This window comes from Salmo salar, chromosome 02 (genome assembly GCF_965601325.2).
Source record: "Salmo salar chromosome 02, fSalSal1, whole genome shotgun sequence".
Lineage (NCBI taxonomy): Eukaryota > Metazoa > Chordata > Actinopteri > Salmoniformes > Salmonidae > Salmo > Salmo salar.
Window position 1 is genome coordinate 73,510,373 of NC_138292.1, and position 22,128 is coordinate 73,532,500.

The following is a 22,128-nucleotide window of genomic DNA, read 5'->3' on the forward strand; positions in this document are numbered from 1 at the left end:
TTAACCAAGAAGACTCACAGCTGTAATCACTGCCAAAGGTGTTTCTAACATGTATTAAATCAGAGAGCTGAATACTTATGCAACAACTAGATTGATGTATTTTCCCTTTAGAAATAACAAAACTTTTTCTTCCACTTTGACATTACAGAGTATTTTGTGTAGATTTTTTTTTTTTACAATTAAATCCATTTTAATCCTACTTTGTAACAATACAATGTGAATAAATCCAAAGGGTAGGACTACTTTTGCAAGGCAGTGTACCAACAGCCCTGATCTACACAGGTGCCTAGGCTTGGGAACAGGAGCTGTTTCTAGACCACGTCATCCTGTTGTCTTCACTTTGAGTTGAGTCGTTCATATGTGAACTTTGAGTTGAGTCGTTCATGTGTGAATTTTGAAGTCGTTCGTATGTGAACTTTGAGTTGAGTCGTTCATATGTGAACTTTAAGTGTAGCCGAATCATGAAGACATACAGAACACTATTTTAAGGTTTTACATTTTCTTACCACATGGTTAAAGTAAAGTAAGCTTAAAGTTACGTTCATAATGGAAGATTTTTGCATCACCTACATTAAACAAAGGCTTGTGTGGGAACATGAAATCCTTTAAGATGTTTTATACCAGTGCTAAGTCTCAATAATGAGCCTATTGAAATTTAAAGACCCCAACATCCCTTTAAAAACTATGGTGGTGATGTCATTATTTCTACAGTGGGCTGGCTGAGCCCCTCCCCCTTTTTACAGGCACGCTATGATGATGTCACAGAGGGCAAATGACAATCCCATTTAAAACATTGAAAAATGATTTATAGAATACACTTGACCGCTGAAAGCACTCAATACAGAATTACCACATTCTTAGACCCAATCCCAAATCGCTCCCTAAACCTAATGCCCTATGCACTTGTAGAGATATGAGAGGATTTGATTGGTATAAGCAATATGGTTGAAACTTCCACCCCTCCTACCCACATAATATTACCTACACATGTAGATAGGGCTTAGGGGTCCATTTGGGTCTGGACCTTCAAATGTTGAATGGAGATTATTTTTATTTAAGTCAACAACAAGACATATGAGTGGATCACAGAGAGAATGGATTCACTCAGGTACAGGAAAAGAAACACAGTGGGTTCGGAAGTGATTGAAAAATCATTGTGATTTATATGAATGGACACAAGCAGCTTCTCAGAAGCCTTCTTGTTGTCCATGAACTGGCCCTCGGGGATGACGCTGGCATTCAGTACTTTGTACCTGAATGAGGAGACAGTTTTAAGACATGCCAAGTTGTAATAGGTTGGTTATACAGTGTGGTCCAAAATGATTGACACCCTTGATAAAGATGAGCAATAATGACTGTATAAAATAAATAACTCAAATACTGAGCTATATTGTATGCTACAAAAAATGAGGAAGTTATTATATTATAATTATACAATTGCTCAGAGAAAGAGATCTTGTTTAACAAGTAATATGTTTCTTCTCAAAAGGTAGTTGTAAATAAAGTAGTCTTAGTTTTGTTTTATGTAGTTGTGGTCTGCTTCGTTGTGTTGCGGACACAGTAGCTAAGTTAAACAGTAGGCCTCGGCTTGGGTCCATGCTCAGTTCCAATGTTTTAGCTTACAGCTAATATTGGATATAAGCAATCTTAGTAGTTTTCCATTGTTTGCTGTAAAACATTTTGATACATGCGCATTTGTAACGTTCGATATGAATGCCCTATTGTCTCCAAGGTTACCATTGTTTGCATTGTGTGTGTGTTCACAACCTCTGAGTGACTCTCCAGACAGGAAGTTCAGGCTGGCCTTTTCCTTGTAGTAGAGTGTATTGTTTTACAATAGTCAGACACTGTCGCTGACTATCGAATAAATAACTCTACTTCTACTTTTTATATGCTTGTATTATCGTACATTTTTTGTTGTATGTTTTTGCTTTGTTTCTTGTGTCATTATGATCATTATTGTTGTTATTATTATTATTGTTATTATATTAATGTTGTTATTGTTGTTGTTGTTATTATTATTGTTATTATTTATGTTTAAGACTTGTTTGTTATGATTTGTCTGCTCTTTACCCGGCCAAATGGAAGAGATGGGGGGGGGGGGGGGGGGGGGGTAGGGTTGTGGGGGAGAGGGTAGATTGAAAATTGGGTGAGAGGTGGGGTTAAAAGTGGGTGGGCAAGAAAATGCAAATTCCTGTTGTTTGAATTACTGTTGTGAAAATATCATACCCCCAAGACATGCTAACCTTTTATTGACAATGGTGAGAAGTTAGCATGTCTTGGGGTATGATCATTGACACTAACTTTCTCACCCATCATAATTCAGGATTCATTCAGGATTATCCGTAATCATGTAGAATGTAGAAGTGTTTAGAAACATATCGTAACGGTCGTCGTAGTGAATGGACCAAGGCGCAGCGGGTACGTGAATGCTCATGTTTATTTACCAAAACAAGAAAACGACAAACAGTCTTGCATGCAACACACAGCTATGCAAAGACCAATCTCCCACAATTCCCAATACAAACATACTCCTAAATATAGGACCTTCAATCAGAGGCAACGATAACCAGCTGACTCCAATTGAATGCCCCAATCCCAATTACCTAAACATAGATCTAAATACCCTAGAACAGACATAGAACTATACAACATAGAACTAAACCAAAAACCCCGGAATACATAAATGAAACGCCCCTCTACATAAACACACACTCAAAACCATATAAAACAAATACCCCCTGCCACGTCCTGACCAAACTATAATAACAAATAACCCCTTTACTGGTCAGGACGTGACACATATTCTATTCTTATTTACTGTATAATAAAAATGACTCCAAAAGGACACAAAACATTATCTACCATCCATTTCTATTGGACACTTAATAATCTAAAATACAAGCAAAACAAACTGCAAATGCATCCAACAATTTTATAGATTCACAAGCTTGTGTTAGTACAAAATAATATGATTTGCCCTTTTTTTTGTTTCATACCATATATCTTAGTATTTGAATGATTTATTATATACAGTCATTATTGATCATCTTTATCCAGGGTGTCAGTAATTTGGGACCCCACAATACATCTGTTATCTCTTCCTATATAGAATAAACAATATACCTTAAACAATAGTTCCTAACATTTCTGTTAAGTAACTTTCTGGCCTTACACAAGTGAGTAGGGCAGGGAAGTTACAAAACAGAGTTACAAAAGAGAGAGAGCGAGAGAGCAAGAGATAGAGACACAAAGAAATAGAGAGCGAGAGAAAGAGAGAGAGAGAGAGAGAGAGAAACGACAGGGAGAATAAATTGACAGATATAAATAGTGAAAGAAAATGAAAAAGGGAAAGAGGGAGGAGCAACAGTTTTCAACAGGTTATTGCTGAAGAGCATGTATTTATTTCACTGCACCACTAATTGTGGGTGTTGGTTTGAGCCCAGGATCCTTCTGTACAATTAGACTGAGAGAGAGAGAGAGCGAGAGAGAGAGCGAGGAGGGGGGAGAGGAGGGGGAGAGCGAGGGGGAGGGGTAGAGAGAGAGAGAGAGAGAGAGAGGGGGGAGACAGAGAGAGAGAGGGGGAGACAGAGAGAGACCCATATTTATGTTTATTTATTATCCCTTTTGTACTTTAACCATTTGCACATCGTTATAACACTGTATATAGATATATGACATTTGTAATGTCTTTGTTCTTTTGGAACTTCTATGAGTGTAATGTTTACTGTTCATTTTTATTGTTTATTTCACTTTTGTATATTATCTACTTCACTTGCTTTGGCAATGTTAAATGTTTCCCATGCCAATAAAGCCCCTTGAATTGAATTGAGAGAGAGAGAGTGGGGGAGACAGACGGGAGAGAGAGAGAGAGAGAGAGAGAGACAGAGAGGGGGGGACAGAGAGGGAGAGAGAGTTAGGGGGGAGACAGCGAGAGAGCGAGAGAGAGAGAGAGACAGAGAGAGAGAGAGAGAGAGAGAGAGAGAGAAAGAGAGCAGAGAGAGAGAGAGAAAGAGGGCAGAGAGAGAGAGAGAGAGAGAGAGACAGAGAGAGAGAGGTGTAGTCAACCAAAGCATGTGCTCATCTTAATGTGCTAGATTTGGGGCTCCTGGTTGGGTGGGCTGAGGGGATAAGGGTAGGTAGGTGGATTTGTGGCGGCAGGTAGTCTAATGGTTAGAGCTCGGCTACCAGGAATCCCCGAGCTGACAAGGTAAAAATCTGTCACTCTGCCCCTGAACAAAGCAGTTAACCCATTGTAAATAAGAATTGGTTGTTATCTGACTTGCCTAGTTAAATAAAGGTTAAATAAGGGTAACAGGTGTGAGTGGAGAGGAGGGGTTCAGTGAAAGGACCAGCATATGAAAAGGACTAAATGGAGAAAAAAAAACTTTTACATAATGTAGAAAAAATGGGAGGGATGGAGAGTGACTAAAACGAGGGAGTGACAGAGAAAGAGGGAGGGAGAGAACAGAGAGAAAGCCAGACAAGTCTTCCTGCCCTCTTTCTTTCATTCACTCACCCACTCCGTCCCAGCGAGAGAGAGCTGGTGACTCCGAGACAGAGAGAGAGAGAGAGCTGGTGACTCCGAGACAGAGAGAGAGAGAGAGAGAGAGAGAGAGAGAGAGAGAGAGAGAGAGAGCTGGTGACTCCGAGACAGAGAGAGAGAGAGAGAGAGAGAGAGAGAGAGAGAGAGAGAGAGAGAGAGAGAGAGAGCTGGTGACTCCGAGACAGAGAGAGAGAGAGAGAGAGAGAGAGAGAGAGCTGGTGACTCCGAGACAGAGAGAGAGAGAGAGAGAGAGAGAGAGAGAGAGAGAGAGAGAGCTGGTGACTCCGAGACAGAGAGAGAGAGAGCAGGTGACTCCGAGACAGAGAGAGAGAGAGAGACAGAGAGAGAGAGAGAGAGAGAGAGAGAGGAGAGAGAGAGAGAGAGAGAGAGCTGGTGACTCCGAGACAGAGAGAGAGAGAGAGCTGGTGACTCCGAGACAGAGAGAGAGAGCAGGTGACTCCGAGACAGAGAGAGAGAGAGAGAGAGAGAGAGAGAGAGAGAGAGAGAGAGCTGGTGACTCCGATACAGAGAGAGAGAGAGAGAGAGAGAGAGAGAGAGAGAGAGAGAGAGAGAGCTGGTGACTCCGAGCCCAACTGCCAGGTGAGTTATGAATTTATTTAGTTCACTTTTATTCATCCCATCCCTTCTTCATTTTCTCTCTCTCTCTCTCCTCACTCTTTTCATTTGTTCTTTCTCTCATCTTTCTTTCATCTTTCTATCTATTTATCTCCCTCCCATCCATCTCTGTCATCTCCCTCCATCTCTTCTGTCTTCACTCTTCACTTCTCTTCTCTCCAGTCCTCTTCTCCTCTTCTCCTCTTCTCTCCATTCCTCTTCTCCTCCTATCTTCTTCCATCTCTCCATCCCTCGCTGGGTCTCACTCACCCCACACTTTTCTTCTCTCCTTTTTTGTTCTCCTCCTCTCTCCCACCTCTCTCCTCTCTTCCTCCGTTCTCCTTTCCTCCTCTCTCCCACCTCTCTCCTCTGTTCTCCTCTTCTCCTCTCTCCCCCTCTTCTCTCTCCTCTCTACCTTCATGGTTACAGCATTTAGATTCTCCAGTGTCGTGCTTCCCTTGTCTTGTCTTGTCTAGAACCAAATGTTACCCAACACTGTAACCTTCCACTAATTTGACTGTGGATGTGTCTCAATACTCTACAGTGGATTACTCCCTCCTCTTCTCGTTTCCTGTCTTTGTCTCCTTCCCTTCATCTGTACTGATGCAGACGTGATGTGAAAGCACCGGACAGATGTTCTGGATCTTCACATTGGTGCAGATGAAGGCAAGGAGACAAGGAGAGGAAGCCAGTATTCAGAGTATTGAGATGCAGCTCATCTTACACACAGTAGCAGCCTGATAGTCTGTTGTTTGTGTGTGCAGGCATTTTTAAGACCTTGTTTATTTGCCTGCCTGGCTGTCTCAGTATAACTAGACATAGCGATGTTTGAGGGTTTGTGGACGGGCCTCTGTGGCGCGGCTCGGGTAGCCGTGCTGATTTTAGCTTCGGTCGGTCGCTACTCTCTTCCCCTCTCTGGTTAACTCCCTAATGGCACCTTATTCCCTATATAGTGCACTATAGGCCCATAGGGCTCTGGTCTAAAGTAGTGCACTATGTAGGGAATAGGGTGCCATTTGAGTGCCATAGGGCTCTGGCCTAAAGTAGTGCACTATGTAGGGAACAGGGTGCCATTTGGAACGCAGCCTGAGACACTGAGTGTTTCTGTGCGTCTCTTATCAGTGATATTTCCACTGTGCTTCGGGGTCTGACTGTTCTTTGGCTATAAAGCCGTTGGATAAATGGAGGCATGTGCATGGCTAATGACACGTTTCCACAGTGGAATGTTTCCATGTGATCTGAGGGTTCTACTGGTGGTTGTGCACACAAAAAAAGGCTTTTCATGTTGGTTGTTTACAATAGTGTTTATTGTTTTTATGTGATTTTCACAAGTGTCTGAGAAACAATGTAGTTTTTGTGTGTGATTTTAAGTGATATGCTCTCTCTCTCTCTCTCTCTCTGTCACTCTCTATCTCCCTCTTTGTCTCTGTCTCTCTCTCTGTCGCTCTCTCTCTATCTCCCTCTCTATTTCCCTCTCTCTCTCTCTCTCTGTCTCTCTCTGATCTCTCCGTTCCAGACTGAGTAAGGATGTTGGGCCTCCTCCTGTGTGTGAGTTCCCTCCTCCTCCCCCTCCTCCCCCGCTCCCTCGCCCAGGGATCAGGGCCGAGGGTGCGCCTGGCGGGTGAGAGGCGGGGCCCCAACGAGGGTCGTGTAGAGGTGTTCTATAACGGGGCGTGGGGGACGGTGTGTGATGACGAGGTGGATATTAACCTGGCCAACGTGGTGTGTCGAGAGCTGGGCTTCTCACGCAGTCTCACCTGGGCTCACAGCTCTAAGTTTGGAGAAGGACAAGGTACGGTAACACCTTTATTCAATCAATCAATCCATTAATCAATCAAATGTATTTTATAAAGCCTTTTTTTATTTAATTTTTATTTGGGGGAAGGACAAGGTACAGTAACACCTTTATTCATTTGCTTACTTCCTTAATAATCCTCTTCGTTGCTGGAACATAAGGCTTTCACAAGAGAGCGCCACTGTTGCCTATCTTCTGCCTGTCTGGAGATTGTGTTTCATGACATTGGTTCAACCTTTACTTATGTGGGCTGGTCAACTGGGAGAATCAGTTGTATCTTATTGATCGCTCTTGATTGGCTGCTAACGAGGAAGTGTGCTCTTCTTCTCCCATTAGGTCTGATCTGGTTGGATAACGTGCGCTGCATGGGGACGGAGCTCTCCCTGTCTGACTGTCACTCCAATGGCTGGGGGATAAATGACTGCACCCACTCTGAGGACCTGGGAGTCGTCTGTAGCACCCAGAGGAGGGTCGACTACTCCACTAACCACGTAGAGGGCTCCCTGGCCGTCCCAGTGGCCTCGGCCCGACCACAGAGGATCCCCAACCTCTCCTCACCGCCACGTCTATCCACAGTCCAAGACAGGGTGCCCCCTCCTCCCCCTGCTCACATCACATCCCCTGGGAGAAGGGGTCATGAGATCGCCCTCCACCGCAGCACCCCCAGAAGTCAGGGTCAAAGTTCACGGCAACAGCGTCGGGGTCATGATATCCACTTGCGTACCCGGAACGGCCAGAGTCAGGCGGGAGGGGAGGCCAGGACGAGACAGGAGAACCCGGCCGTGCCCCAGGGGCATCAGATCCCCCGCCGGCTGGGGAATGGTGCAGCCTACAGGCAGGCCCAGGAGGTGGGGCGGACCGGACCACAGGCGGCCAGATGGGAGGCAGAGATCACCAGGCAGCCCAGTGGGAACCATGTTGAACCAGAGGCCGAAATCCCCAACGTGGGCCTGGAGACAGACATCACAGACGGACAGGTGAGGAAAAACACTTTCTCTCATTCTCTCTGTCTTGCTCTGCCTCTCTCTTTCTTCCCCTTTCTCTCTCTCACATTCACAACCCCCCCCACACACACACACACACACACACACATACTCGACACCCCCCACACACCCACCCACCCACCCACCCACCCACCCACACTCAACACCCCAACACTACTGTACTGTACCTACCCACGGTCGCCGCAAGTAGCCTCAAGTAGCCCCATGGTGACTCCCGGGGTACAGGAAGCTGATTGGTGGAGCCAGGAGCCCACAGCCCGATAGGCCGTAATTACAGACAGCCCTAAAACCTTCTCCGGATCCAATTCATAATGGGCAGTATCCCTCACGTTCAGGCCTCAACCTCTAGTAGTTAAACAGACCCAACTCTCTAAACACAGGGCTATTTCCAGAGCCTCCACAGAGGAAAGACATGTCCATCTTTCACCCCTGTTAGACCTCGTAACATGTTATCAACTGAGGCTAAGTTCCCGACCTTACGACTGTTTTGGAATGTAATACACGCGCATATGTATGCGCGTACACACACATTATACACACATTATACACACACACATATATGTATATATATATATACACACAGACACATACATATACACACATACTGTATACACACATTTATACACTGCCCTTCAGAACTTGGGGTCACCAAGAAAAGCACATTTTTGGTCTATTAAAAAAACATCAAATTGATCAGAAATACAGTGTAGACATTGTTAATGTTGTAAATGACTATTGTAGCTGGAAACGGCTGATTTTTAATGCAATATCTACACAGGCATACAGAGGCCCATTATCAGCAACCATCACTCCTGTGTTCCAATGGCACGTTGTGTTAGCTAATCCAAGTTTATCATTTTAAAAGGCTAATTGATCATTAGAAAACCCTTTTGCAATTATGTTAGTGTAACCGATGTGAAATGGCTAGCTAGTTAGCGGGGTGCGCGCTAATAGCGTTTCAATCGGTGATGTCACTCGCTCTGAGACCTTGAGGTAGTTGTTCCCCTTGCTCTGCAAGGGCTGTGGCTTTTGTAGCGCGACGGGTAACGATGCTTCGTGTGAGGCAGTTGTTAATGTCTGCAGAGGGTCCCTGGTTCGAGCCCAGGTTGGGGCGAGGAGAGGGACGGAAGCTATACTGTTACATTAGCACAGCTGAAAACTGTTGTCCTGATTAAAGAAGCAATAAAACTGGCCTTCTTTAGACTAGCTGAATATCTGGAGCATCAGCATTTGTGGGTTTGATTACAGGCTCAAAATGGCCAGAAACAAAGGCCTTTCTTCTGAAACTCGTCAGTCTATTCTTGTTCTGAGAAATTAAGGCTATTCCATTGCCAAGAAACTGAAGATCTCGTACAACTCTGTGTACTACTCCCTTCACAGATCAGCGCAAACTCGCTCTAACCAGAATAGAGAGAGGAGTGGGAGGCCCCGGTGCACAACTGAGCAAGGGGACAAGTAAATTAGAGACACCTCACAAGTCCTCAACTGGCAGCTTCATTAAATAGTACCCACAAAACACCAGTCTCAACGTCAACAGTGAAGAGGCGACTCCGGGAGGCTGGCCTTCTAGGCAGAGTTCCTCTGTCCAGTGTCTGTGTTCTTTTGCCCATCTTAATCTTTTCTTTTTGTTGGCCAGTCTGAGATATGGATTTTTCTTTGCAACTCTGCCTAGAAGGCCACTATTCCGGAGTCGCCTCTTCACTGTTGACGTTGAGATTGGTGTTTTGCGGGTACTATTTAACATTAACAATGTCTACACTGTATTTCTGATCAATTTGATGTTATTTTAATGGCCAAAATAATTTCAATAACAAGGACATTTCTAATTGGCCCCAAACTTTTGATATACACACACACACACACACACACACACACACACACACACACACACACACACACACACACACACACACACACACACACACACACACACACACACACACACACAGTACATTCAACATACCCTGTTTTCAGTGTGTTTGTTCCTTCATGTCCTTGTTGTGGAGAGACTGCGATGGCAACTAAAGTTGTATTCTGTTCTGTCCTCTCCCACATTCCTCCCCATCCCTTCTCTCCTATCCCCCTCCCCCATTCCTCCCCATCCCCTCTCTCCTATCCCCCCTCCCCCTCCTCTCACCTCCCCCAGGCAGCCAGTAAGGTGAGGCTGGAGGAGGTACGTCTCCGGCCCGTTCTGACAGGCGTCCGCACAGGACTACTGTCAGAGGGTGTTTTGGAAGTGAAGCATGCTGGGAGGTGGCGTCACGTGTGCGACCAGGGCTGGGACCTCAGCAGCAGCCGTGTGGTGTGTGGCATGCTGGGATACCCCTCTGCCGAGGCATACGACCACACCGTCTACAGGTAAGGGAGAGAGGGTGTGTGTGTGTGTGTGTGTGTGTGTGTGTGTGTGTGTGTGTGTGTGTGTGTGTGTGTGTGTGTGTGTGTGTGTGTGTGTGTGTGTGCATATCTGTCTGTCTGCTGTTTCTCTATTGTTACCATGTATTACTATGTGAGGAGTAGCTCTTCCATTGAAAACAGCTTGAAATCAGTTCAAGTTAAAGGCGGGGATAGTGAAGAGGAGTTTAGCATCTTATTCTGGATTAGGTCGACCTACAGTGTGGCTGTTCCACTCTTCTCCACAATCGTAGCTAACCACTGAGTGTGTGTGTGTGTGTGTGTGTGTGTGTGTGTGTGTGTGTGTGTGTGTGTGTGTGTGAATGTGTGAATGTGTGTGTGTGTGCTTGTGTGTGTGCTTGTGTGTGTGTGTGTGTGTGTGTGTGTGGGGGGGGGGGGGGGTACATATGTGTGTGTGCCCACTCTCCGCAGAGCTAGCATTACTACCACCATCCACGCCAGCATTACTACCACCATCCACACCAGCATTACTACCACCATCCACACCAGCATTACTACCACCATCCACGCCAGCATTACTACCACCATCCACACCAGCATTACTATCACCATCCACACCAGCATTACTACCACCATCCACGCCAGCATTACTACCACCATCCACACCAGCATTACTACCACCATCCACACCAGCATTACTACCACCATCCACGCCAGCATTACTACCACCATCCACACCAGCATTACTATCACCATCCACACCAGCATTACTACCACCATCCACGCCAGCATTACTACCACCATCCACGCCAGCATTACTACCACCATCCACACCAGCATTACTACCACCATCCACACCAGCATTACTACCACCATCGACACCAGCATTACTACCACCATCCACACCAGCATTACTACCACCATCCACACCAGCATTACTACCACCAACCACACCAGCATTACTACCACCATCCACACCAGCATTACTACCACCATCCACACCAGCATTACTACCACCATCCACACCAGCATTACTACCACCATCCACACCAGCATTAGTACCACCAACCACACCAGCATTACTACCACCAACCACACCAGCATTACTACCACCATCCACACCAGCATTACTAACACCAACCACACCAGCATTACTACCACCATCCACACCAGCATTACTACCACCATCCACACCAGCATTACTATCACCATCCACACCAGCATTACTATCACCATCCACACCAGCATTACTACCACCAACCACACCAGCATTACTACCACCATCCACACCAGCATTACTACCACCATCCACACCAGCATTACTATCACCATCCACACCAGCATTACTACCACCATCCACACCAGCATTACTATCACCATCCACACCAGCATTACTATCACCATCCACACCAGCATTACTATCACCATCCACACCAGCATTACTAACACCAACCACACCAGCATTACTACCACCATCCACACCAGCATTACTATCACCATCCACACCAGCATTACTATCACCATCCACACCAGCATTACTATCACCATCCACACCAGCATTACTACCACCAACCACACCAGCAGTTACTCACTAACATTGGGCTAACCATGCCTGCATGTCTGGACTTTGCCTCATCATAGTAGGCTATGCACTTTTAAATAGTCTTAAAGAGCAGGTGTGTGTCCCAAATAACTAGCTATTGCCTTTTTATCAAAGCCCTGGTCAAAAGTAGTGCCCTAAATAGGGAATAGGGTGTGATTTGGGACGTAACCTTAAAGAGTATGTTATTAATGTCAGAGGCTGGCTGTAGGAGGAGCATCATGTGCGTTTGGATGGAGACCAGGAACGTATCCTCTAATCTCATGTAATTATACACAACCGGTGGAAATAGCATACGACAGCACTTCCTATAAGTCTTATAAAAACTCTCTAGTTTTCTTTCTCTCTCTCTGTCTATCTCTCACCCCATCTATCTCTCATTCTCTATCTATCTGTTTCTGTTCTCTATCTATCTCTCACCCCATCTATCTCTCATTCTCCATCTGTTTCTGTTCTCTATCTATCTATCTCTCACCCCATCTATCTCTCATTCTCTATCTGTTTCTGTTCTCTATCTATCTATCTATCTATCTATCTATCTATCTATCTATCTATCTATCTATCTATCTATCTATCTATCTATCTATCTATCTATCTATCTATCTATCTATCTATCTATCTATCTATCTATCTATCTATCTATCTATCTATCTATCTATCTGTCTGTCTATCTATCTATCTATCTATCTATCTATCTATCTATCTATCTATCTATCTATCTATCTATCTATCTATCTATCTATCTATCTATCTATCTATCTATCTGTCACCACATCTATCTCTCGTTCTCTATCTGTTTCTCTCCCTCTCTTCCCTCTCTGCAGCCTACCTCTGGTTTCAGTAACTGTGTTTCAGTGGCTATACATGGTTTGGTTGGGAAAGGTTTGTGTCTTTCAGTGAGAAACGTTTAGTGATACAATTATCTTTGGTTGTGTTTTTGTAGGCTACAGTAGTTCCATTAATTCACCAAGTCTCCCACCTGTCACTTTTACCATTATATTCTAGAACACTTAGAACTGTAGAATCCATTACCCGGGCGATGGATGTCTCGGTGAATCTCGTCCATCTGTCCATCTGTCTGTCCCCAGCTGTAAATAACCTTTATAAAGGCACAGACCTTTAAAGCCTACAGACACACAGACCACCTCTGTCAGTCTATCCAGCCACAGGCTTTATTTACGGCCTGTGAGGAGGATGTCTCCTCTAACCTAAACTGTCTTTACATCCCAGATAATTACAGCTAATGTCCAGGTTAGGCTGCTGAATAAACACACACACACACACACACACACACATCCTTTCACACACACATGCATGGAGAGACATGGAGAGATAGAGAGATAGAAAGATGGAGAAATAGAGAGATGGAGAGGTGGAGGGCACACACACACACTGCTAAAAATTTTTTATCTGTTCCTCTTTACAGTCACATCCTGATTGAGGTCACAAACCATGGAGTTGGATAGAGGGAGCACTTGGCACACCATCATGGCAAAGATGCAAAGAGGTGCCCTCTCTCCAACTCTATGTCACAAAACCCACCGAGACCTCCACAGGTTCCTCGTCTAGGAATCCACTTTTTGGGGAAGATTTTCAGCTTTTTAACTGATGTTTTTCTGCTCCAGTTGATGAGGTGTGAGGCTGGAGAGAGGTTGTGAATGTTTCACCACCAGAGAGAGAAAAAAAAGTGTTTTTTTTGTTCTTTTTCTTCATGAGATGAAAACATTGCCACGTTTGCTGTTCCCCCTCTCAGAGGAAATAACAGTGATTTGATGCCAGCCTTTCGTCTCTCCAAATCTCTCTACAGTTTCTAAATCTGTTTCAAAGAGAACGTTAGGCCAATGTTGACACAGAGCTTAAAGGTGTTTATACACACACACACACAACTCTAGAGGTTTTTAGACAAACATTTCACCTCAGTAGTCAGTCAGTGGGCACTGTGCTGGCCTCCCATTTTGTCGGCCAGTCATTTGGAAGAGCAGATGACAGACAATATTATTTATTTTTAAACCGGTGACCGGTGCTTCCTTCCACCTAAACCACAGAGTAGATGAATGATGGTGACTTAGCCTCCTTGCACCTGAACCACAGAGTAGATGAATGATGGTGACTTAGCCTCCTTGCACCTGAACCACAGAGTAGATGAATGACAGAAGGACAAGCACAGCCATCTCTGTTCTACCGTTTGATTCAGAGAGCCTAACAACAGTATCTGTCAGGGATGGACAGCTGGGCTGTGTCCCATATAGCATCATATTCCCTATTTACTGCACTACATTTTGACCAGAGGGCCCTGTTCTAAAACAGTACACTAAATAGGGAATATGGTGCCATTTGGGCTGGTCCTGGTGTTCTGGGCGTTTAACTTGAGGTTGAGAGGTTGGTTTATGCGTCAGTGAGTGACTGTCTCTTCTGTGGTGCCAAATGGTACTTTAGTCTGGTTTGGTCTTACTCTACTGGTTGACCAAGTTCACTTTGGCCTCGTCCAGCCTTAGTTCCCAACCTTGTCCAGTCCTAGCCAAGTCTTCCCAACCTGGTCCAGTCCTAGCCAAGTCTTCCCAACCCGGTCCAGTCCTAGCCAAGTCATCCCAACCCGGTCCAGTCCTAGCCAAGTCTTCCCAACCTGGTCCAGTCCTAGCCAAGTCTTCCCAACCCGGTCCAGCCTTAGTTCCCAACCCGGTCCAGCCTTAGTTCCCAACCTTGTCCAGTCCTAGCCAAGTCTTCCCAACCTGGTCCAGTCCTAGCCAAGTCTTCCCAACCCGGTCCAGTCCTAGCCAAGTCTTCCCAACCCGGTCCAGTCCTAGCCAAGTCTTCCCAACCTGGTCCAGTCCTAGCCAAGTCTTCCCAACCCGGTCCAGCCTTAGTTCCCAACCCGGTCCAGTCCTAGCCAAGTCTTCCCAACCTGGTCCAGTCCTAGCCAAGTCTTCCCAACCCGGTCCAGCCTTAGCCAATTCTTCCCAACCTGGTCCAGTCCTAGCCAAGTCTTCCCAACCCGGTCCAGTCCTAGCCAAGTCTTCCCAACCCGGTCAAGTCCTAGCCAAGTCTTCCCAACCTGGTCCAGTCCTAGCCAAGTCTTCCCAACCCGGTCCAGTCCTAGCCAAGTCTTCCCAACCCGGTCCAGTCCTAGCCAAGTCTTCCCAACCTGGTCCAGTCTTAGCCAAGTCTTCCCAACCTGGTCCAGTCCTAGCCAAGTCTTCCCAACCTGGTCCAGTCTTAGCCAAGTCTTCCCAACCTGGTCCAGTCCTAGCCAAGTCTTCCCATCCTGGTCCAGTCCTAGCCAAGTCTTCCCAACCTGGTCCAGTCCTAGCCAAGTCTTCCCAACCTGGTCCAGTCTTAGCCAAGTCTTCCCAACCTGGTCCAGTCCTGGCCAAGTTTTCCCAACCCTTTGGCCAAAGGTACTCTACATGCAAACAGTCATGTCTCCTCCTCACCCTCACACCTCTTGCTCACTAAGAAATAGGGTACAATTTCAGACACAACCTAAATATCCTTTTATCATGGTCCATTCACTCTGCTGTGTCAGCTATAACCCCACTGACTGACCTGCTGTGTCAGCTATAACCCCACTGACTGACCTGCTGTGTCAGCTATAACCCCACTGACTGACCTGCTGTGTCAGCTATAACCTCACTGACTGACCTGCTGTGTCAGCTTTAACCCCACTGACTGACCTGCTGTGTCAGCTATAACCCCACTGACTGACCTGCTGTGTCAGCTATAACCCCACTGACTGACCTGCTGTGTCAGCTATAACCCCACTGACTGGCCTGCTGTGTCAGCTATAACCCCACTGACTGACCTGCTGTGTCAGCTATAACCCCACTGACTGACCTGCTGTGTCAGCTATAACCCCACTGACTGACCTGCTGTGTCAGCTATAACCCCACTGACTGACCTGCTGTGTCAGCTATAACCCCACTGACTGACCTGCTGTGTCAGCTATAACCCCACTGACTGACCTGCTGTGTCAGCTATAACCCCACTGACTGGCCTGCTGTGTCAGCTATAACCCCACTGACTGACCTGCTGTGTCAGCTATAACCCCACTGACTGACCTGCTGTGTCAGCTATAACCCCACTGACTGACCTGTTGTGTCAGCTATAACCCCACTGACTGACCTGCTGTGTCAGCTATAACCCCACTGACTGACCTGCTGTGTCAGCTATAACCCCACTGACTGACCTGTTGTGTCAGCTATAACCCCACTGACTGACCTGCTGTGTCAGCTATAACCCCACTGACTGGCCTGCTGTGTCAGCTATAACCCCACTGACTGACCTGCTGTGTCAGCTATAACCCCACTGACTGACCTGCTGTGTCAGCTATAACCCCACTGACTGACCTGTTGTGTCAGCTATAACCCCACTGACTGACCTGCTGTGTCAGCTATAACCCCACTGACTGACCTGCTGTGTCAGCTATAACCCCACTGACTGACCTGTTGTGTCAGCTATAACCCCACTGACTGACCTGCTGTGTCAGCTATAACCCCACTGACTGACCTGCTGTGTCAGCTATAACCCCACTGACTGTGTATCTATTATTACTTGTATTATTATGTATTTTACTTTTCTATTATTTCTCTATTTTCTATCTCTCTGCATCGTTGGGAAGGACCCGTAAGTCAGCATTTCACTGTTAGTCCACACCCGTTGTTTATGAAGAAATTACATTTGATTTGATCAGATAACCCCACTCCTGGTCCTCCACTGACCAATCATGTGGCTCTATCCCCACTCCTCCACTGACCAATCACGTGACTCTAATCCCACTCCCCCACTGACCAATCATGTGACTCTAACCCCACTCCCCCACTGACCAATCATGTGACCCTATCCCCACTCCTCCACTGACCAATCATGTGACTCTAACCCCACTCCCCCACTGACCAATCACGTGACTCTAACCCCACTCCCCCACTGACCAATCATGTGACTCTAACCCCACTCCCCCACTGACCAATCATGTGACTCTAACCCCACTCCCCCACTGACCAATCATGTGACTCTAACCCCACTCCTCCACTGACCAATCACGTGACTCTAACCCCACTCCCCCACTGACCAATCACATGACTCTAACCCCACTCCCCCACTGACCAATCATGTGGCTCTCTCTTGGTCTGAACAGACTCTTTTATCTGTTGTTTAATTGTTGAGGTTTTTACAGATGTGTTCCCCCTCGCCTTCAGTGACGAGTGTTTAAGCCATTTCAGCTCAATGCGCCTTCTCCATTGTCCTTGTTTCCTAACTTCTGGTGTTGCATAAAGTAACTAGCAGACTGGCACCGGGCCAAGACTCCTGATAACAGTGAGGTCTGAGCGGTAGGAGAGGTGCCATTATGTATTAAGCGTCTCAGAGTAAGACTGCTGATCTAGAATCAGTATAGACTTTTAGATCACAATGAATTATCATACATGGACAGTGTGGAGCTGTTCCTAGACTCCGGTGGGCTGTTTCTGGGTGTGGAGCTGCTCCTAGACTCCGGTGGGCTGTTTCTGGGTGTAGAGCTGTTCCTAGACTCTGGTGGGCTGTTTCTGGGTGTGGAGCTGTTCCTAGACTCTGGTGGGCTGTTTCTGGGTGTGGAGCTGTTCCTAGACTCTGGTGGGCTGTTTCTGGGTGTGGAGCTGTTCCTAGACTCTGGTGGGCTGTTTCTGGGTGTAGAGCTGTTCCTGATTATGGGTGTAGAGGTGTAGAGCTGTTCTGTCACTGATTCTGGTGGGCTGTTTCTCAGTGTGATTTTTGTCTCTGATTCTAGTGGGCTGTTTCTGAGTGTGGTTTCTGTCAGTGATTCTGGTGGGCTGTTTCTCAGTGTGATTTCTGTCTCTGATTCTAGTGGGCTGTTTCTCAGTGTGATTTCTGTCTCTGATTCTAGTGGGCTGTTTCTCAGTGTGATTTCTGTCAGTGATTCTAGTGGGCTGTTTCTCAGTGTGATTTCTGTCTCTGATTCTAGTGGGCTGTTTCTCAGTGTGGTTTCTGTCTCTGATTCTAGTGGGCTGTTTCTCAGTGTGGTTTCTGTCTCTGATTCTAGTGGGCTGTTTCTCAGTGTGGTTTCTGTCTCTGATTCTAGTGGGCTGTTTCTCAGTGTGATTTCTGTCTCTGATTCTAGTGGGCTGTTTCTCAGTGTGATTTCTGTCTCTGATTCTAGTGGGCTGTTTCTGGGTGTGGTTTCTGTCTCTGATTCTAGTGGGCTGTTTCTCAGTGTGATTTCTGTCTCTGATTCTAGTGGGCTGTTTCTGAGTGTGGTTTCTGTCAGTGATTCTGGTGGGCTGTTTCTCAGTGTGATTTCTGTCTCTGATTCTAGTGGGCTGTTTCTCAGTGTGATTTCTGTCTCTGATTCTAGTGGGCTGTTTCTCAGTGTGATTTCTGTCAGTGATTCTAGTGGGCTGTTTCTCAGTGTGATTTCTGTCTCTGATTCTAGTGGGCTGTTTCTCAGTGTGGTTTCTGTCTCTGATTCTAGTGGGCTGTTTCTCAGTGTGGTTTCTGTCTCTGATTCTAGTGGGCTGTTTCTCAGTGTGGTTTCTGTCTCTGATTCTAGTGGGCTGTTTCTCAGTGTGATTTCTGTCTCTGATTCTAGTGGGCTGTTTCTCAGTGTGATTTCTGTCTCTGATTCTAGTGGGCTGTTTCTGGGTGTGGTTTCTGTCTCTGATTCTAGTGGGCTGTTTCTCAGTGTGATTTCTGTCTCTGATTCTAGTGGGCTGTTTCTCAGTGTGGTTTCTGTCAGTGATTCTAGTGGGCTGTTTCTCAGTGTGATTTCTGTCTCTGATTCTAGTGGGCTGTTTCTCAGTGTGATTTCTGTCTCTGATTCTAGTGGGCTGTTTCTGAGTGTGGTTTCTGTCTCTGATTCTAGTGGGCTGTTTCTGAGTGTGGTTTCTGTCTCTGATTCTAGTGGGCTGTTTCTCAGTGTGATTTCTGTCTCTGATTCTAGTGGGCTGTTTCTGAGTGTGGTTTCTGTCTCTGATTCTAGTGGGCTGTTTCTCAGTGTGGTTTCTGTCAGTGACCTTTTAACACAATACTTGACTGATGTTGGGCATCTAAGAAACCCTCTGTCTGGTAGACAGGATCACCTCCACTTGTTTATTGTGTTGTTGTTTTGGTCTAAATCAGTCCAATCCAAAACGCATCGCTCTTTGTTGAGGCAGTGTCGGAGGTGCCTTTCAAAGGTCATTCACGTTTGAGCCGACATCTGCAGAGTTTACCATGAATGTGATCTACACAAACGAATGTATCTTTCCAAGGAAAATGAAAACAAAACTTTCTTGTTGGACTAGTTCAGACAGGTAGTACCTCCCCGTTCCACTCCATTTTCTTCTGTTTTTGTTCCTACTACCAAAGTCCCTGTGGTGTAAGTTATACCAGGACGTGTTTATCTGGGGCTGTTATACAAACATAATAATAATAATTATAATTATAATAATAATATAAGCCATTTAGCAGACACTTTTATCCAAAGCCACTTAGAGGGAGTCAAACCCACAATCCTGGCATTGAAAGACTCTGGTCACTGGTGTTTGAAGTGGTCGACCTGAAACTAATTCCTCTCTTGGCTCAAATAGTGCCACAGTGTGCGTTTCTCTCTCACTTTCTCTGTGTGTGTGTGTGTGTGTGTGTGTGTGTGTGTGTGTGTGTGTGTGTAAGCACTGTGTGTGTGTGTGTGTAAGCACTGTGTGTGTGTGTGTGTGTGTGTGTGTGTGTGTGTGTGTGTGTGTGTGTGTGTGTGTGTGTGTGTGTGTGTGTGTGTGTGTGTGTGTGTGTGTGTGTGTGTGCACTGTGTGTGTGTGTGTGTGTGTGTGTGTGTGTGTGTGTGTGTGTGTGTGTGTGTGTGTGTGTGTGTGTGTGTGTGTTTGTGTGTGTGTGTGTAAGCACGTGTGTGTGTGTGTGTGTGTGTGTGTGTGTGTGTGTGTGTGTGTGTGTGTGTGTGTGTGTGTGTGTGTGTGTGTGTGTGTGTGTGTGTAAGCACTGTGTGTGCTTCCATCTGTTAGCCGTCATATTAAAGGATACTTCCTCCTGTGTCCTCTCAGAAGACGTCTGTTTAGTGAATAACAGTTTTTATGGAGTTCTCTCTCTACTTTCCCACTGTGCTTCCTGTTATAGAACTTCTGGACTTGGAACCCCGAAGTTTCCAATGTGGTCTACAGGAACCTATGAACACACAAAGTCCCAATCGGCATCCAATTCCCTATATGGTGCACTACTTTTGACCAGGGTCCATCCTATTCCTTGGACTATTCTTTTTCCTATGGGCCCTGGTCAAAAGTAGTGCACTACGTAAGGGATAGGGTGCCATTTGGGACTGTGCCACTGCACCAGTAAAGTGGGCCTGCACTGGTACTTTACTGACCAACAAATGAAGCCATGCATCCCTGTTCCTTTCCTCTGTCTGAGAGGGGTACTCCTCCTTTTGGTTATGAAACAGATTCACAACATGCGTCCCCAATGACACTATCCTCTATATCGGGCACTACTTGTGACTTTTTACCAGATCCCACAGGCCTCTGGTCTAGTGCACTACATAAGGAAGTGCACTACATAAGGAATAGGGTAACATTTGAGATGTGTGCACAGTTAAGTAACATCTGACACGTGGACATGTGGGCAACCCAGGGCTTGTGTCTGTACTTTCTGTTAGCTTTGATCTAATGTATTCTATGTGCATATTTATAGTTCTTTCCATGGGTTCTTTCCACACATACATCCAACAGGACTAAAATACCCATGAAGGGAGGATTGAAAAGAAGAAGAAGGAAAGGAAAAATGATGAGTGAGAGAAGAGAGGGGAGGAGAGAGAGAGAGAGAGGGGGGGAGGGGAAGAGAGAGAGAGGGGACAGAGGGAGAGAGAGGGGGGGCAGAGGTAGAGAGAGAGAGCGGGGGGGAGGGGAAGCGAGAGAGAGAGGGGACAGAGGGAGAGAGAGGGGGGGCAGGGGGAGAGAGGGGGGGCAGAGGTAGAGAGAGAGAGCGGGGGGGAGGGGAAGCGAGAGAGAGAGGGGACAGAGGGAGAGAGAGGGGGGGCAGGGGGAGAGAGGGGGGGCAGAGGTAGAGAGAGAGAGCGGGGGGGAGGGGAAGCGAGAGAGAGAGGGGACAGAGGGAGAGAGAGGGGGGGCAGGGGGAGAGAGGGGGGGCAGAGGTAGAGAGAGAGAGCGGGGGGGAGGGGAAGCGAGAGAGAGAGGGGACAGAGGGAGAGAGAGGGGGGGCAGAGGGAGAGAGAGAGGGGGGACAGAGGGAGAGAGAGAGGGGGGACAGAGGGAGGGAGAGAGACAGACCCTGGGAGAAGGGGAGGGACAAAGAGAGACAAGAAAGAGAGAGATAAAGAGAGATAAAGAGAAAGAGAGAGAGAGAAAGAGCAGGAGAGAGAGAGAGAAAGAGCGAGAGCAAGAGAGTGTATGTTGACCTGGCTTTACAATAGGAACATTCAGATCCCTCACTAGGGCATTGTGGGTAACCACAGAAGCAATAGGAGGGCTGGTAGAGGTATTTAACCAGTATTCTGTCTGTAGAGGAGGGCTGGTAGTAATTCTCTTCTGTTTCTTTCAGGAAACTATGGGACGCCAAGTTGGCAGATCCCTCTACAAGGTACATATCTGCTTGTTTGTTTATTGTTTGTTCTCTGCTTGTCTTTCATTTGTTATGATGGTGATGATGATTCATATTTCTCTCCCTTCTCACCCTCTCTCTCTCCCCTCCCCTTCTCTCCCCTCCACTCCTCTCCCACCCTCACTCCCCTCCCATTCTCTCTCCCTTCTTCCCCTCTCCTCCTCTCCCCTGCTCTCCCTTCCCCTCCTCTCCCCCTCTCTCCCCTCCCCTTCTCTCTCCCTTCTTCCCCGCCTCTCCTCTCCCTTCCCCTCCTCTCCCCCTGTCTCCCCTCCTCTCCCTTCCCTTCTTCCTCTCTCCTCCTCTCCCTTCCTCTCCTCTCCCTTCCTCTCACTCCCTCTCCCTACTTCCCCTCTCCTCCTCTCCCCTCCTCTCTCCCTCTCTCACCTCCCCTTCTCTCTCCTTCCTCCCCCTCTCCCCTCCAGACTAGCAGGTCTGTCCAGTAAGAAGGGTTACTGGGTAGAGCAGGTCAAGTGTTTGGGTACGGAACCTGTCCTCTCCCAATGCCACTCCCAGCTCTCCCTCCCCAGGAACCAGGTCACCTGTCAGGGGGGCATGCACGCCGTGGTGCGCTGTGTACCTGGACACCAGTTCACACGCCTCTCCTCGGGGAGACCCCCCACTCCCC

The 22,128-nt window shown here is 46.8% G+C and overlaps 1 protein-coding gene across 1 annotated transcript in view; it reads left to right on the plus strand.

Annotated features, from left to right (window-relative positions):
- Positions 1-4,480: 4,480 nt before the first annotated feature.
- Positions 4,481-22,128, plus strand: part of LOC106591630 (lysyl oxidase homolog 4) — a 36,230-nt gene continuing 18,582 nt past the window's right edge. Inside the window, exons 1-6 of the mRNA XM_045709265.2 lie at positions 4,481-5,146; positions 6,678-6,953; positions 7,293-7,933; positions 10,107-10,318; positions 21,444-21,482; positions 21,926-22,128. The exon at positions 21,926-22,128 is cut by the window's right edge and continues 11 nt beyond it. Of these exons, the coding sequence (XP_045565221.1) occupies positions 6,689-6,953; positions 7,293-7,933; positions 10,107-10,318; positions 21,444-21,482; positions 21,926-22,128 (1,360 nt within the window). The 5' untranslated portion in view covers positions 4,481-5,146; positions 6,678-6,688. The remainder of the gene's footprint in view (positions 5,147-6,677; positions 6,954-7,292; positions 7,934-10,106; positions 10,319-21,443; positions 21,483-21,925) is intronic.